Raw genomic sequence first — 14,570 nt, forward strand, 5'->3', positions numbered from 1 at the left:
CCACTGGTCTGGTGGGACCTCTTGGATGACTTGGTTTGTGAGCAGCTTCTGAATCTCTACTGCTGCTTGCAGTCTTTGACAGGGTGGAATGTCTGGGAGATGCTTGTGCTGAAAGTTTGAAACCTCTAAAAAGGGAATAGAGTAGCCTCTAGATATGACTCAACACTCATCCCCCTGAGGTGATGGCCTCCCAAGCTTCTGAGTAAAGAGCTAAGCTACCCCCAACTGCTTCCAGTGTAGGATAGTTGGGTAACCATTCAGGGTCACTGAAAGGGATTGCCAGAGAAAGCTGCATGGAAACCCTGATTCTGCAGATTGCCTCAGCCCCGCAGGCAGCATCCATTATGATTATGATCCCCCACCCCCACCCCCCGGTCTTCAGGAGGAATTCTCTGAAGGAGCAACCTGAGAAGACTGCTGCAGCTATTTGAAAAACAGGCATCCCCCCCTTATGATTTCCTCAAAAAGGTTTGCTGAGGGGTGACGAAATGCACGGCTATGGTGGACAGAGTCTCCCATCTTGCTTACTCTGCTTTAGAGTATTTTTAACTTTCAGCCCAAATAAGGAAGAGCCATCAGACAGGGCATTAAGCAAAGTTGCATAATAGCATCCAAGCATGGCATCATTTGGCAATGCCAAAGCCACCTGCTCAGGACACTCAATTGGCTGAATTAGAAATGAGCCTCATGGAGAGGTTGGCAATAGATAGCAGTGTAGACAACTAAGCTTCCAAAGTCTTCTGAATCTCTGGAGACTGCTGTGTCTTAATGTTCCTCAACACTTCAGACACACCAAGTACCATTAGAGTGTGGTCAAGTGAGATAAGTAATTAACTGCCCTCAGGGGATGGACCAACAAGGTCTCTTCAGATATCTCCTTCTTGGTGGCAGCCACCACTACAATAGCATCGATGGCTGGACCCTTATCGAATGCGGACAGTCTGGGGGGGGGGGGTGCAAGAAATTTGTCAGGCTTCTTGGGGATGGGCTGCACTGGGTCGTGTTCCTTCCATGCCCTCTGGGACACCAGTTATATGAGCACATCTGGAGGGGGAATCACCCAAGATGTGGATGGGCCCATGCTGAATGACTCCAAAAGTACCGACTCTTCCAGAGATGGGCTTCAGTGATCTAGCCTCTGCATTGGCGAAGCAGCTCCAAAAGATTGCCAAATGAGGAATCATCCTGCGAAGAATTAAGGGACCCCTCTCTTTCCTTGAGGTCAGTATCCACTATGAGGGACTCCTCCGGGGAGTCAAGGTGTTTCTTCTTACGCCTCCTCTTCAATGAAACCTCCTGCCTCAGTGATGCCAGAGGGAAAGAGCGAAGAGGCTGGAAGGTTTCCTAAGGGAGCAGAATGGAGACCTACCAATGTAGACTATCCAGGAGCAGACTGATGACTAGTTGTAGGCCCAGATGAGAAAGGGGATGAGACACTGGCCAGGTAACCCAACCCATCTCATGAGAGGAAAAAATATCTTCTTTCTATAATTTTGAAGGCTGAGGAGGAAGCTGGCCTCCCTGAACCAAAAGTCCCAAGTACTTGAAGGCACCAGTGACACACCTGAACCCGAGAGAGCTACGCCTACCCCTGACTACAAGACCGGAGCTGAGCTATCAAGAGTTGAAGCTCCAAGCAGGAGAGACAAATCTGAAACAATGACCATTGACCCTGACCTAGAAAATCTATTTCAGTGGCTCTGAGGTCCAAATGGTCCCTAAGTAGTTGGTTGCAACCAAGGTGTGAGTCAGAGCCAAAGACAGTAAAGCCATCGAATCTGACCAGGAGGGCAGGAACATAGCCAGGCCCGAAGACTTCGGATCCAAAGGGGCCGAGGAGGGAAGCCAGCGAGACAGAGCCAAAGGTCTGGAAACCGGACCCAGATGTGAACCTGAAGAGATAAGGCCTAACTACATCTGAGTCTGCAAAAAAGGATCTCATCAGCTGCTCCAAGCCAGAAGCTTTAATGCTGTTCACAGATCTTGATGACCGGATGGAAGAAGCCACCGATGAAAGCTGGATGGCCATTTTGAAGTGGACGGGCCCATCTGTCAGATCCAAGAAGCAGAGACTCTGGACTGTGGCTGGAAAGCAGTCAACTCTGACAGGGTAGACAGAGAAAACCAGGAAGCTGTCCTACCTGAAGGAGCCCCTTCAAGCAGAAAGGGGCTAGGAAGGCTCAGAGCTAGTGGCAGAGCCTTACTGATGGTCAGCACTGAAGGAGATCAGCTGAGCAGTCAGAACCAATGTCAGCACCGGGGAAGCAAAGAGACCTGAAAGTCATGGATCTTCAGATCCAGCAAGCCTGTGGAAGAAGGACCTGAGACAGAATCAGATGACCTTTCCCAATCCCCCCTTGGAAGATACAGAGTCCCACAAATGATATTTCTCAGTCCCGACCTTTGGAGCTAGGGAAAAGCCAGAATAAGCCGGCAAAGGGCTAGTGGGAATAACTCCCCTGAGAACCAACTTGGCTCGATACTCAATGATTACCCTAGTGCCAAACTTCTCAGAAACAGAAAATGCCAGATCCAGGTGCAATATTCTCAAACAACAGACACAGCAATCATGTGCGTCCTGCAATGGCAGCTTGTGCCCAGAGGCAACACACTTCTTAAAGGCTCTGCAACTCGGATTGTCGGAAAACACTTAAAAGAAATAACAGAAAAAACACAAAAGCACACACTTACAAAAATACTACTACAACTACCTACACTACTAAAACACTAAGGCTAAGCACTCTGAGAGACACACACCACAGCAAAGATCCCAAAAGGTGGGAAATCTAACTACAAAATGAAACACTTACAGTACTGCTACCTACCTACCTATCTACCTATCACACAAATCACTACATATGCTAACACTAAGAAGGGGTAAGAAATGCAAAACACATGATCAAACAAGCAATACAATAAACTTTCTGAAAGGATACACCTAAAAAGAGCCAGATCAAGCTGTTGACAGGAATGGCAGCAAACTAGATCTGAGGACTATGGCGAGAAGCAGGGGATTCTGGGTAAGGGAGGCTGAGCCTGGCCAAATTCAAAGTCTGAAGGAAATGGTCATTGTCAGATCTGATTTGAATCCGATAACTCACATGCTGAAACCAGACAGAGCAGACATCAGATCAACTGTTATTTTTATAGAGTAACTGACTATAATTGTGAATTGAAGTTTGTATCTGTACTATATCTGAATGTAACTGTTGTTTCTATCACCTGGTTTAGGCTGTGGCTGAAAATGGTCTCCAGACCAGTTCAATTATCTAGTTAATAAAATTAAATGAATAAATAAATATGTAAAGTTCTGTAAGAACCCATATCCGCTCCTCATTGCACCAATCTAATCTAAAATTAATCTGGCCCCAGGCACTAATCTGGAATGTATCCATCCAGGAAATAACATCGCAAAATCAAAAACAGTGGTTGTATTTAGTCTTGAATAACACTGAATTTGCCTAAATTTTCTGACGATTATGTTTATTTCACTAGGTGTCAAATGGAGGCAGTTACATCAAAAAGTTAGATAGGAGAATAAATATGTTAAGATCTAGAATAATCATGCATTCGCCCAACGATATATATATTGTTACATGAATCGTCTTACCTCGTATCTGAAAATTCCAAATTGATGACATTAAGTACTCGTTTCCTATTTGTACTGTAATAATAATCAACAAACTCTTTTAGCTTCATCTTGCATTCCTTCTGTTTAGTGACATCAATAACATCAACAAGTCTTTCGGGACCTACAATAGTAAGACAGCTTTGTTACCTACAGCAAGTCTGAAATGCAATCCAATTCACAAAAATACATAACTCTGTACATCATAAAAGAATTTGTGTCTTACATTTTTATTGATCAATTTGTTTATTTTAGCACACAATTAACTTATTAATTTCCTTACGCCGCTTTTCTTCTTCTCACAGAAAAATTAAGGCTTTTGCTTGGGGATCAGTATGCAGTGGACTTCATATGGGAATGTCAGTCACTTAGGTATAAAATGTAACCTCCTATGAATTCTCTGCCCCTTTCTTCACTCATTGAAGTACTGGGGCCCCAGAAGGCCAAAGCCTTTCCTCTCACCTCTCTCCTCCACCAGCTCTTCAATGCTCATGCAGCTAGATTAACTCAGGTAAACATCAGAGAAGGTGGGGAAATTTGCAGACCACCTCTCTCTCTTTCTCTCTGTTGCTCTCCTAAGAGTATTATCTTGTGTGTTAGATGGAAAGGTTACAATCAATGATACTAATTTTCAGTTTTCAAAAAAATTTAATTCCATTTTTATGAGATGAAATCTGAGAATTACACCCATGATTATTAAATACACTTTCTGGTCATTGTGGTGACTTCATTATAACTTTCATCTGTGTCACTATATATTGCAAATTAAAACAAGATTCTAGACACAGAACATTAAATAATGCAAGCTGGCAATATTATAAATAGTAAATAAGATGAGAAATACATCTTGTAGGGAAAAGGTTCTTTGGTCCTCATTATCAATTCTGTGAAAATGTCAAGATTTTTCAATACTTAAACAGTCGAAAACAGGAATTTACCAGTATTTTCCCTGGAAAAAGTGAAAATCAGTGTCCCTGGTTACTGTGTTTGATAACAGTCAAGGCTGAAGCCATCTACCTCACAGTTCAGCTGTACTGATTTAGCATCCCCTTACACTGATATACATTTTTTTATGAATACATACAACCAGCTTGAGGACAAATTCTAAAGGCTTCAAAAAAGATTGAATTTACAACTTGTTTACACTCTGCAGAAAAACTAAGAAATAATTATGACTTCTGCTTAAAACAAACAGGTCTATTATATAAGCTGCAAGAATCAGTGTTACTGAATGGTAAAAGCAAAAGTTTAAAGATGTAAAACCTGCCCTAATGAAGCCTACAGACCAATTCACCCACAGGCTGTTGCTAGTTCACTAACAAACTAATGCATAAAAACCAAAATGTTGAAGCAAGCCAATGTGAAAACACCACCGAACAAAGCCTAGTCAGAAAGGAGCATACAAAGATAGAATCCAGCACTACACATTATCGAAGAAGATGCCTATACACTTTACACATGCATACTACTAAGTTTATATTCTTACTACATAAGCACATACAGGCACATAAATAAATATTTATCTCTATAAATCTATATATTACTACATAAACATATATGGACACACGTACAGTATATATACATTTATAACAATATCTATATCTGCATCTATATAAAGAAGGACTGTGCAACTGTATTATGTTCATTATTCCCACTGCCTCCATGGCATTTTGGATAAATTCTTGAAGCTTACCCTATCTGGCTGGCAGATAAGGATCCAGGAGATCCTGAACAATGATCCTAGCAAAACCTGTTCTGGACTTTGAAAAGGAATCCAGTTTGCAGTGCTTTGTAAAAGGCATGAACAGAGTACCACTTTGATGCATTTAGAACACTTCTAGAGTCCACCCATTTCCAATAAGCCGGTGAATAAGATAAGGACCTAGTTGAGTGAGTCTTAACCTTACCTAAAGAGATCTAGCATGGTTGGAATAACAGAAAACAATAGCAGAGAACAACCATCATGCAAACATTTATTTAGAGAAGGGGTTGACCTTTCCCATCCACCATGCACAGATAAACAGCAGTTCAGCATTCCTAAAGGGTTTTGTTCTGTCAAGGTAATACCTGAGCTGTCTGTACTTATCCAAGGTATGCAGAATCTTTTCTCCTATGTAGAATCTTCTCGCCCTTGTTTTTTGGAACAGGATAGAACACTTGGACATTGATGGCTTGATTCAAGGTAAATTCAGAAAAACTTTAGGCACGAATAATGAATTGGTGTGCAACACAATCCTGTCCTGTGAAAAATCAGATAAGGTTGGCCCAGCATGAAAGTTTGAAGCTTAGAGACTTGCCTTGCAGATGTCAGAGCAATGCGTAAAACAGACTTCTAAGTAATGAAGCATAAATTGGGCTGACAGGAAGGTTTAAAAGGAGGTAAGGTCAATTTTTCAAGAACAAAATTGAGATCCCACAGAGGAGGAATTTGCTTTTGAGCGGGTCTCACAAGCAACACTCCTTTTACAAACTGTATGACTAATAAAAGAGACAAAAGAAGGGGATGCATGGCCACATGACTTGAGATGGCCACAAGATGCAATTTGATAGAAGCACATCAGAAATCACCTCTAAGTAGCACACAAATATTTCAAAACCAGAGGGGTTGAAACCCTTTCAGGAACAATGTTACTGGCTAGACACGGAGAAAACCTCTTCCACTTGTAAACATAAGTTTTCTAGCTGCAAGTTTTCTTGCCTCCTTAAACACATGATTTCCATTATTATGGAACAAGTGCCTAAAAGGTATAAAAACAGAATCATCCAAGCTGTTAGTTGCAACTGCTCTAAGCTGGGGTGTGCCATTTGCCTTTGATGCAGTGTGAGCAGATCAGTCTGTGAGAAAGCTTGTGTTAATTGCCCTTGACCAATTCCATCAATAGGGAAAACCAATTCTGCCTGGGCCAAAAGGGGGTTACCATAATGATCTTTGGTAATTCTTTTTAAATCTTTACAAGTGCCTTGGAAATCACTAGAAAGGGAGGAAATACATACAGGAGCATTCCTGACAATGGGAATGATACAGCATGCGTCTTGCAAGCATGGCTGCAAGGATGTATCGAAAATAAGAAGTTATGTACCTACCATAACGTTCCATGTTAGTTGTCTTCTCTCGCCTTCTTTCTTGCTTGATGGGTTCGGACCCGATCCCTCGGCTCCGACTCGGCACTTGCTAAGCTCGAGAGTCACTTTTACCAGCTCGAGGCAGCCCCATATCCCATGATGCAAGGCGGTAAGTACCCAGATCTCGTTTGATGACAAAGGGCAATAGCACCAAGCATAAAATACTTCCCAAAGGAAGAAAGAAAACTTACAGATGGAAGAAGGACCAGGTCTGAATGGTCTTCAGCATAAAAATTCCTTATAACAAGGTCTGTCCAGGCCAGGGGGAAGGAGGGAGGGTCGCAAGAAAGAAGGCAAGAGAAGACAACTAACATGGAACGTTATGGTAGGTACATAACTTCTTAATGTTAAGTTGTCAATCTCTCCTTCATTCTTGCTTGATGGGACCGCGTCCCTAGCACCTCTATCCTGGGTGGCTCAATTGAACAAACTCTTGAGGACTGTAGAGCCAAAGCTGGCTCTGTCCCTGGAGGCCAAGTCCAATTTGTAATGGGAAACAAAAGTGTGAGGAGTGGCCCAAGTGGCCGCTGCACAAATAGTGTCTAAAGGAAGTCTAGCTTGAAAGGCTGTAGAAGTAGCTAAGCTCCTAGTTGAATGTGCTTTAGGTTTTGAGCACAGCTGTTTTCCCCTGAGCAGATAAATTTCAGAGATGACCGAAGAAAGCCATCTGGACAAGGTCACTTTAGAAACAGGAAGGCCTTTTTTATTATCCGCATAGGAAACAAAGAGTTGATCAGATTTTCTAAACTTTTTTGTTCTGTCCAAATAATATCTAAGTTGACGGTGGACATCAAGATAATGTAGCTTTTGTTCAGCTCTGTCTGAATAGTTTGGGAAAAATACAGGAGATCAATGGATTGATTCAAATTGTTCTTTGAAGCGACCTTAGGCAAAAAGGTTGGATTAGTTCTCAAAGATACTCTGTCTTTGTGAAAAACCAAATAGGGGGGTCGAACCGATAGAGCATGAAGTTCAGACACCCTCCTGGCCGATGTAATAGCCACTAGGAATAAAGTTTTCCAAGAAAGAAATTTCAGGGAACAAGAAACAGCTGGCTCGAAGGGGGGAAGAATCAAGGATGTCAGCACCAAATTTAGATCCCACTGAGGAGGAGGATTCCTGATTGGAGGCTTTAGTAGGAAAATTCCTTTCAAGAAGGCCCTGCAGAGCCTATGGGACATAATATTTTGATCTGCTATCCCGACATGAAAATTGGAAATAGCAGCCAATTGAACTCTGACTGTGGAAGAAGAGGAGCCTGCGTGAAAAATCTCTGCTAAGAAGTCCAGGACTGCCTGAACAGGGGCAGTAAAAGGATCAATATTTTTGGCCTTAGCCCAAAAAGAGAAACGTTTCCATTTGCTTGTATAAATCCTCCTGGTAGAGGATTTTAGCGAAGCTACTATGATGTCTCTAACTGGGTTAGAGATCAAAGGAAGCCTGGCTAAGGAAGGAAGTGGAGCAACCATGCTGTGAGGTTGAGAGAAGGGATAGACCGGTGCAGCTGACCCGATTGGTGAATCAGAAGATCTGGTACTGGGTCCAGATGCCACGGCTGCACCAAAAGGTGATGATGGAGGAACGGGAACCAAACTTGTCGAGGCCAGTAAGGGGCAATGAGAATCAATTTGGCTCTCAAAACGGTAGCTTTCTGGATAACCTGAGGGATCAGAGGAAATGGAGGGAAAGCATAAAGAAGTCCCTGGGGCCAATCCTGGGTCAGAGCGTCTCTGGGGGGATGGCCTGATAGAGGGAAGAGGCAGAAGAAGTCTGGACATTTGCTGTTTTGGGGAGTAGCAAAAAGATCGCAACATGGACGACCCCATTCCAGAAAAATCTCTTCCGCTATAGATTGCTTGAGAGACCACTCGTGAGGCATGAGAATAGCTCTGCTCAATCTGTCCGCTACAATGTTGGTTTTCCCAGGGATATGCGTTGCTACCAGAAACCGATGAGAGGAGATCGCCCATTGCCATAGTCTGAGCGCTTCGACACAAGGGGTAGGACTTGGTTCCGCCCTGTTTGTTGATATACCAAACTACAGACATGTTGTCTGTGTGGACTGCAATTGTCCCTACGGGAAGAAAGTCGTTGAGGGCTTGCAACGTTAAAAGCACTGCTCTCATCTCCAGGACATTTATGTGCAGATGGTACTCGAGCGGCTGCCATGTCCCATGAACCATCCTGCCCTGATAATGACCCCCACCCGATCAGGGAGGCATCCGTGGTGACAGTGGCTATCGGGGATGGGGTACAAAGTACCTGCCTTGGTGAACCTGAGGAGATGTGATCCACCAAGCAAGATGATCTTTGCAAGTCTGTGTCACCAGAATCTGGTGACGCATTGGAAGTTGTTGGTATGACCACTGTGTGAACAGCATCCACTGAAGAAGGCGCATGTAGAATCGAGCCAGGGAAGAAGAGTAATGGACGCAGCCATGAGGCCTAATACCTTTAGAACCATTCTGGCCTGTACTTTCTTGTTGGCCAGAATGATCCTGACATGACTCTGAATGTCTGAAACTCTTTGATCTGTAAGGGTAGCTGACATCCGAACAGTGTTTAAGTTTGCCTATGAAGGTAATAGACTGGCAGGGCGATAAGGATGACTTTTGAAGTTGATCGAGATGCCCAAATGAGAACAAAGATTTATTGTGTAATCCCTGGCTTGTATAAGCTGATGCCTGGTGGTGGCTGACAGGAGCCAGTCGTCGAGATACGGAAACACCTGGAATCCTTGACGTCTCAGGTGAGCCGTGACCACTGCCATGCATTTGGTGAACACTCTGGGGGCTGTAGTGAGACCAAAGGGGAGGGCTCTGAACTGGAAATGACTGGACCCCAGCCGGGACCGGAGAAATCTCCTGGAGCGTCTGTGAATTTTGATGTGATAGTACGCATCCTGAAGATCTATTGAGCACATCCAGTTGTCCTTCTGTAAGAAGGGCAGAATTCACTGAAGAGTGACCATTCGGAATCTTGTCTTCCTCACAGACTTGTTGAGTCTGCTGAGATCCAATATTGGTCTCCAGTCTCCCGTCTTTTTGGGGACCAAAAGAACCTTGAGTAGATTCCGGGCTCTGAATGGTCTGTTGTAACTGGCTGAATGGCTCTTTTTTGCAGTAGTTTTGAGACTTCTAACTCTGCAATTTCCCTTAGACCGGGTGGTACATCTGGAAGGGAATTTGAGGGGAAAGGATTTTCCTCGAAAGGAATTATGTAACCCTTGGATATGATCGACTGTACCCATCTGTCTTGAGTGAGGGAATGCCAGGCTTCTGGGTACAGTGATAATCTTCCCCCGACTGCCTCCAAGGAGGGACAGCCGGGCAACATCTCAGGGATGCTGAAAGGGCTTGTCAGAGAGAGGCTCTCTGTTTCCCTGGTTTTGGACCCCTCTGCCTCTAGAGCGTCTGTTGTTGTTACCCCCTCTGCCTCTAGGGGTAAACTGACCACGTGAATCCGGCGTGACTCCTTGGGATTTACGGAACCACATCTTTCCACCTTTCTGTCCTTTGGGATAAGGTCTAGAAGGGGTGGAAAAACGGACTCCTACAGCAGAAAGAGTCTTGCCGTCCTGTTCGCACCTGGTCAAAGTTTCCTTCACCTGAGGGCCAAACAAAGCTGACCCATCAAAGGGAGAATTTGTGAAGGACGCCTTGAAGGGATCTGCAAAGTCACATAGCCGCATCCAGGCTTGGCGTCTAAGAGCCACACCTGTACCTGCGGCTCTACTCGCTCCATCAGCAGCATATGATATTAGCCGCATGGAGGAGTTTGCAATGGAATTAAGGGTTCCTAGCTGCGAAGCAATCTTTTCTTGAGCTCCTGCAGCTGTAGGATCCTGTACTACTTCACCCAGCTCCTTGAGGATATCCCTCTGGAGTCTGGTAAAGTGACATAGGTAATTCAGCGAACGCATAGCAAAGGTCGCTGAGGAAAACATCCGCCACTGCACCTATCCATGGTCCTAGAGTCCTTATTAGGAGGATGGACGGGTACAGAAGGATCTGCAAGTTCCTTCTTGGTGGCAGCAGCCACCACCATGGCATCAGCGGGGACACCCTTAGTTAGGAATTGCTTGTCACCTGGGGCAGTGATAAATTTTGAAGGCCTCCTAGGGACTGGCTCTACAGAGTCAGGAGCTGCCCACGCCTTTCGAGCAATAACTTGCATAAGGGGGTCGAAAGGCGGAGACACCCAGGAGGTGGAGGGCCGAGATCCAAACGCCTCTAGGTATACTGACTCATCCTCAGAGGGATTGTTGGTGGGCCAGTTTCCCCTCTGTTTAAGGAGTTCTAGGATGTCTGAGAAGGAGACATCCTCAGAGGGGGATCTAGGGGATCCCTCTGACTCATCAAAGTCAGTATCTGAAGTGACAGACTCGGGGGAGTCTAAATGTTTCCTCTTACAAGTCCTCTTCCTAGGAGGATCTCCCGAAACATCAGGAGAATCCTCGGAAGAGGTGGAAATTCCCAATGGGGAAACCTGAGGCGGAGGATCTCTGGGTCCTGTAGCAAGAGAAGTGGCAGAGATGTCAACAGGCACTATAGAGGGAGGAGCTACGGGAACAGACTGCTGACTGATACCAGTGGCCAGCACACTCTTCATCACCTCGAATGCTCCCCTCCCAGGCAGGTCCGAGAGAACCCGCTCCGAAGAACTAGGAACTCCAGGGACCACCGAAGGGAAGTCTCCGAGGCAGATGTCGGAGCCGAGCTCACCAAGGCCGAGGCTCCAAGGGGAAGAGCGGTTCGGACAAGGGTCCGATGCCACTCACCCCTCGGAGGAGACCATGGAAGCCCGACCACGAATCCCTCTAAGGAAGGTCTCGAAGAGGAGATAAGAGTAGAGGCTGAAGGAACAGAAGGGGGTATCTGTCCTCCAGCTGTAGCAGTAACCATTCTCGAAGACTCCAACTCCAAGCTCTGGGGTAGAGTTGAAGGAGGAACCGTAACGGGGTGTGGACCAACAGTCGTCTGTTGAGACGGACTATGTAACATTTGGGCCAGTGCCTGTGACTTAAGTAATCTGCTGACCACTCTCTCTAGGTCATGGTCTGAAAGTCTGGATGACCTTGAAGATCGGCTCCGATGGCTCCGTTCCGAAAGGAGAGGTGAAGCCGGAGCCGAAAGTATCGGCTCCAAGGAAGGAGACCTCGACCTCTTCCTGGAATGAGCCATCGGAACCGATACTATAGATCCTGTCGGAGCCGAAGACTTATCGGAGCCGACAGGAAGCTCGATGCATCGGCTCCAGACGGACCCGATACAGCCACAAAAGTAACGGTGTCGGAGCCGACACCGATGCCTGTGCCACATGGTGGTCGGAACCGATCGGAGCCGACACCGAAGTGGTCGATGCAGAATCGGCACCGATAGCCATCGGTGCCGAAGGCTTTAAGCCAGAATCGGCTCCAGCCGGAGCCGATCTCGACTCAGAACGAGTCGGAGCCGAGGCCGCAGGCTTAGACACAGAAGCCTGGGCCTTGGAAGATTTGGCTGATTTAGATGGAGCCGACTTAGCCGGAGAGCCCTCCGGCAAGAAGGCCCCTAAGTATCAGCTTGTTTCGTCTTTCCTGCAGGACTCTCTGGCTGAAGGAATGACAAATAGCACAGGAGTCCTGCAGGTGAAGAGGCCCCAGGCAATACAGGCAAGAAGTGTGACCGTCTGTCAGAGACATCTTCTGACAGCACGAGTCATACTTCTTAAAGCCTGAGACCCTCTCCTTTGACATGGTGTTTCACAACACACACACACACCAGTCAAAGAATTAAATTAAATAAAATACCAAAAGGTATTACTAGAAAAAAACACACACACACACCCTAACAGGGGGGGGGGATGGGATGAGTAAAGTTTGACTAAAAAAATTAGTAGAGACAGGGAATTTTCTGTCAGAAAATCTATATAATTAACTTAAAACTAAAAATTAAAGGGTTTTTAGCAAAAAGGGGCTAAAATATCAAAGTAGTGAATCACTTACCAGGAGCTGGTAAAAGAAGGACCTCATAAGCGAAGCGGCAAACGAGATCTGGGTACTTACCGCCTTGCATCATGGGATATGGGGCTGCCTCGAGCTGGTAAAAGTGACTCTCGAGCTTAGCAAGTGCCGAGTCGGAGCCGAGGGATCGGCTCCGAACCCATCAAGCAAGAATGAAGGCGAGATTGACAATTTAACATTATTTTTTCAGCTGTCTCTTTTGAGAGGAGGTGAACTGATCTACCTGAAGTTTTCCCCACAGCTGAATTAAGTGCTGAAGGACCTCTAAATTAATCTTCTACTCAGGAGGGTCTGTCCAGGATCTACTTAGTCTGTCTGCCACTGTGTTTTGCATAGAGGAATATAAAAGGCCTGAAGAGTGAGAGAAATCTGTAGAGCCAGGTCCCAGGCCATCACTGCCACTGGCAAAGAGGGTATGTCCTTTTATTCCCTTGCTTGTTCAGGCACCACATCACGACAGTGTTGTCTGGGATCACTAGAAGAGGACCCTGAGTCCATAAGTGGTGAATAACTTTTAAGACATCAATCACTGCAAACATCTCTTTTACATTAAGTATTTCGGAATGTCCTGACGACCCCACATGCCTTGCAGTTGGACACCCCCTGCCACTGCTCCCCAAGAAAATCTCAAGGGTCAGTCTTGGCAGCCTGGACTGGGGTCTGAAGAAAGAGAAGGAGTCCTGGATTCACAGACAGTTGATTCCTCCACCACTGCAGTTGTTTAACAAATTCCAGTACCAACGTCTGGAAATCCAACGGATGAAGGTGCAGGGTCCTACAATTCTTCAAGTACCACTGAATTTTTCTCCCATGTAGTCTGGTTAGTGGCATCATGAAGATCATTGATGCACTGAGGCGAACAATTTTCAGGCACTCTCTTGCTTAGGCCGAGTCTAGGAGACAGAAATTCATGAAAATGTGCTGATAAATCAAAACTTTGTCTTCTGGCAGGAAGTTCATCCTTTTTACTGTATCTACCTTACATACTAGGGAAAATAATTAATTAAGAGGGTGTGAGGAAGGACTTTTGAAAGTTCAGTTTGAAGCCCAAGTGGGAAAGGAGGTATATGACTTTGTTTAAGGACTCCAAGCACCTTGATACAGAATCTGCACAGATCAGCAAGCCATTTAAATAAGGAAAAATGTGGATGCCTAGGGTTGTGCAACAGGCAACCATTGGAGCCAGACACTTTTTTTTTTTTTTTTTTTTTTATTTCATTTGAAAACACTCGAGGTGCAGTAGATAGCCCAAAGGGTAATGCAGAAAACTTGCAATGTAAGCCAGACCAGCAAATCTCAAACATTTCATGAAACTGGGAGCAATATGAATATGATAAGCATTTTTGAGATCTAGAGTCACCATGAACCAGAGATATGGAAGCAATGCTAGGACTGACTGTAAGGTGAACATTTTGAATTTCAGAACTTTTACAAAGATGTTTAGAAAGGACAAATCTAGGATAAGTCTCCAGGAGGGCTCATTTTTTGGTACCAAAAAAGATTCTGAAGTAAAATCCTTTGCCTTTGTGCATCACAGGCACTGGTTCTTTGACCTGTTTTTACCATGTGATGATGTACTGGAGGAAACGGCTCTATCTGGTTTGGTGGGTGTGGGTAAATTCCCCTGAAAAGGGGAGATTTTCTATCCACTGCCAAGTTTATCCTTTCCAAATTATTCTCAGAACCCATTTGTCTGAGGCAATTTGAGGATAGATTGCAGGGCTGAGAGAGAGAGAGAGAGAGAGAGAGACAGAACAAGGCGAAGGAGAAAGGGGTTAGGAGTACTCTGTGACTAGGCATAGCCATTCCTTTGAA

The 14,570-nt window shown here is 45.1% G+C and overlaps 1 protein-coding gene across 5 annotated transcripts in view; it reads right to left on the bottom strand.

Annotated features, from left to right (window-relative positions):
• The window catches only part of PHF2 (PHD finger protein 2), a 3,400,138-nt gene that overhangs the window by 2,374,298 nt on the left and 1,011,270 nt on the right, over positions 1–14,570 (bottom strand). For all 5 annotated transcript variants that reach the window (XM_044078128.1, XM_044078127.1, XM_044078125.1 and 2 more), the window contains exon 6: positions 3,611–3,752. In XM_044078128.1, the coding sequence (XP_043934063.1) occupies positions 3,611–3,752 (142 nt within the window). The remainder of the gene's footprint in view (positions 1–3,610; positions 3,753–14,570) is intronic.

The sequence above is a fragment of the Protopterus annectens genome, chromosome 7.part0 (assembly GCF_019279795.1).
Source record: "Protopterus annectens isolate FY-2018-M chromosome 7.part0, PAN1.0, whole genome shotgun sequence".
In the NCBI taxonomy this organism is placed as follows: Eukaryota; Metazoa; Chordata; order Ceratodontiformes; family Protopteridae; genus Protopterus; species Protopterus annectens.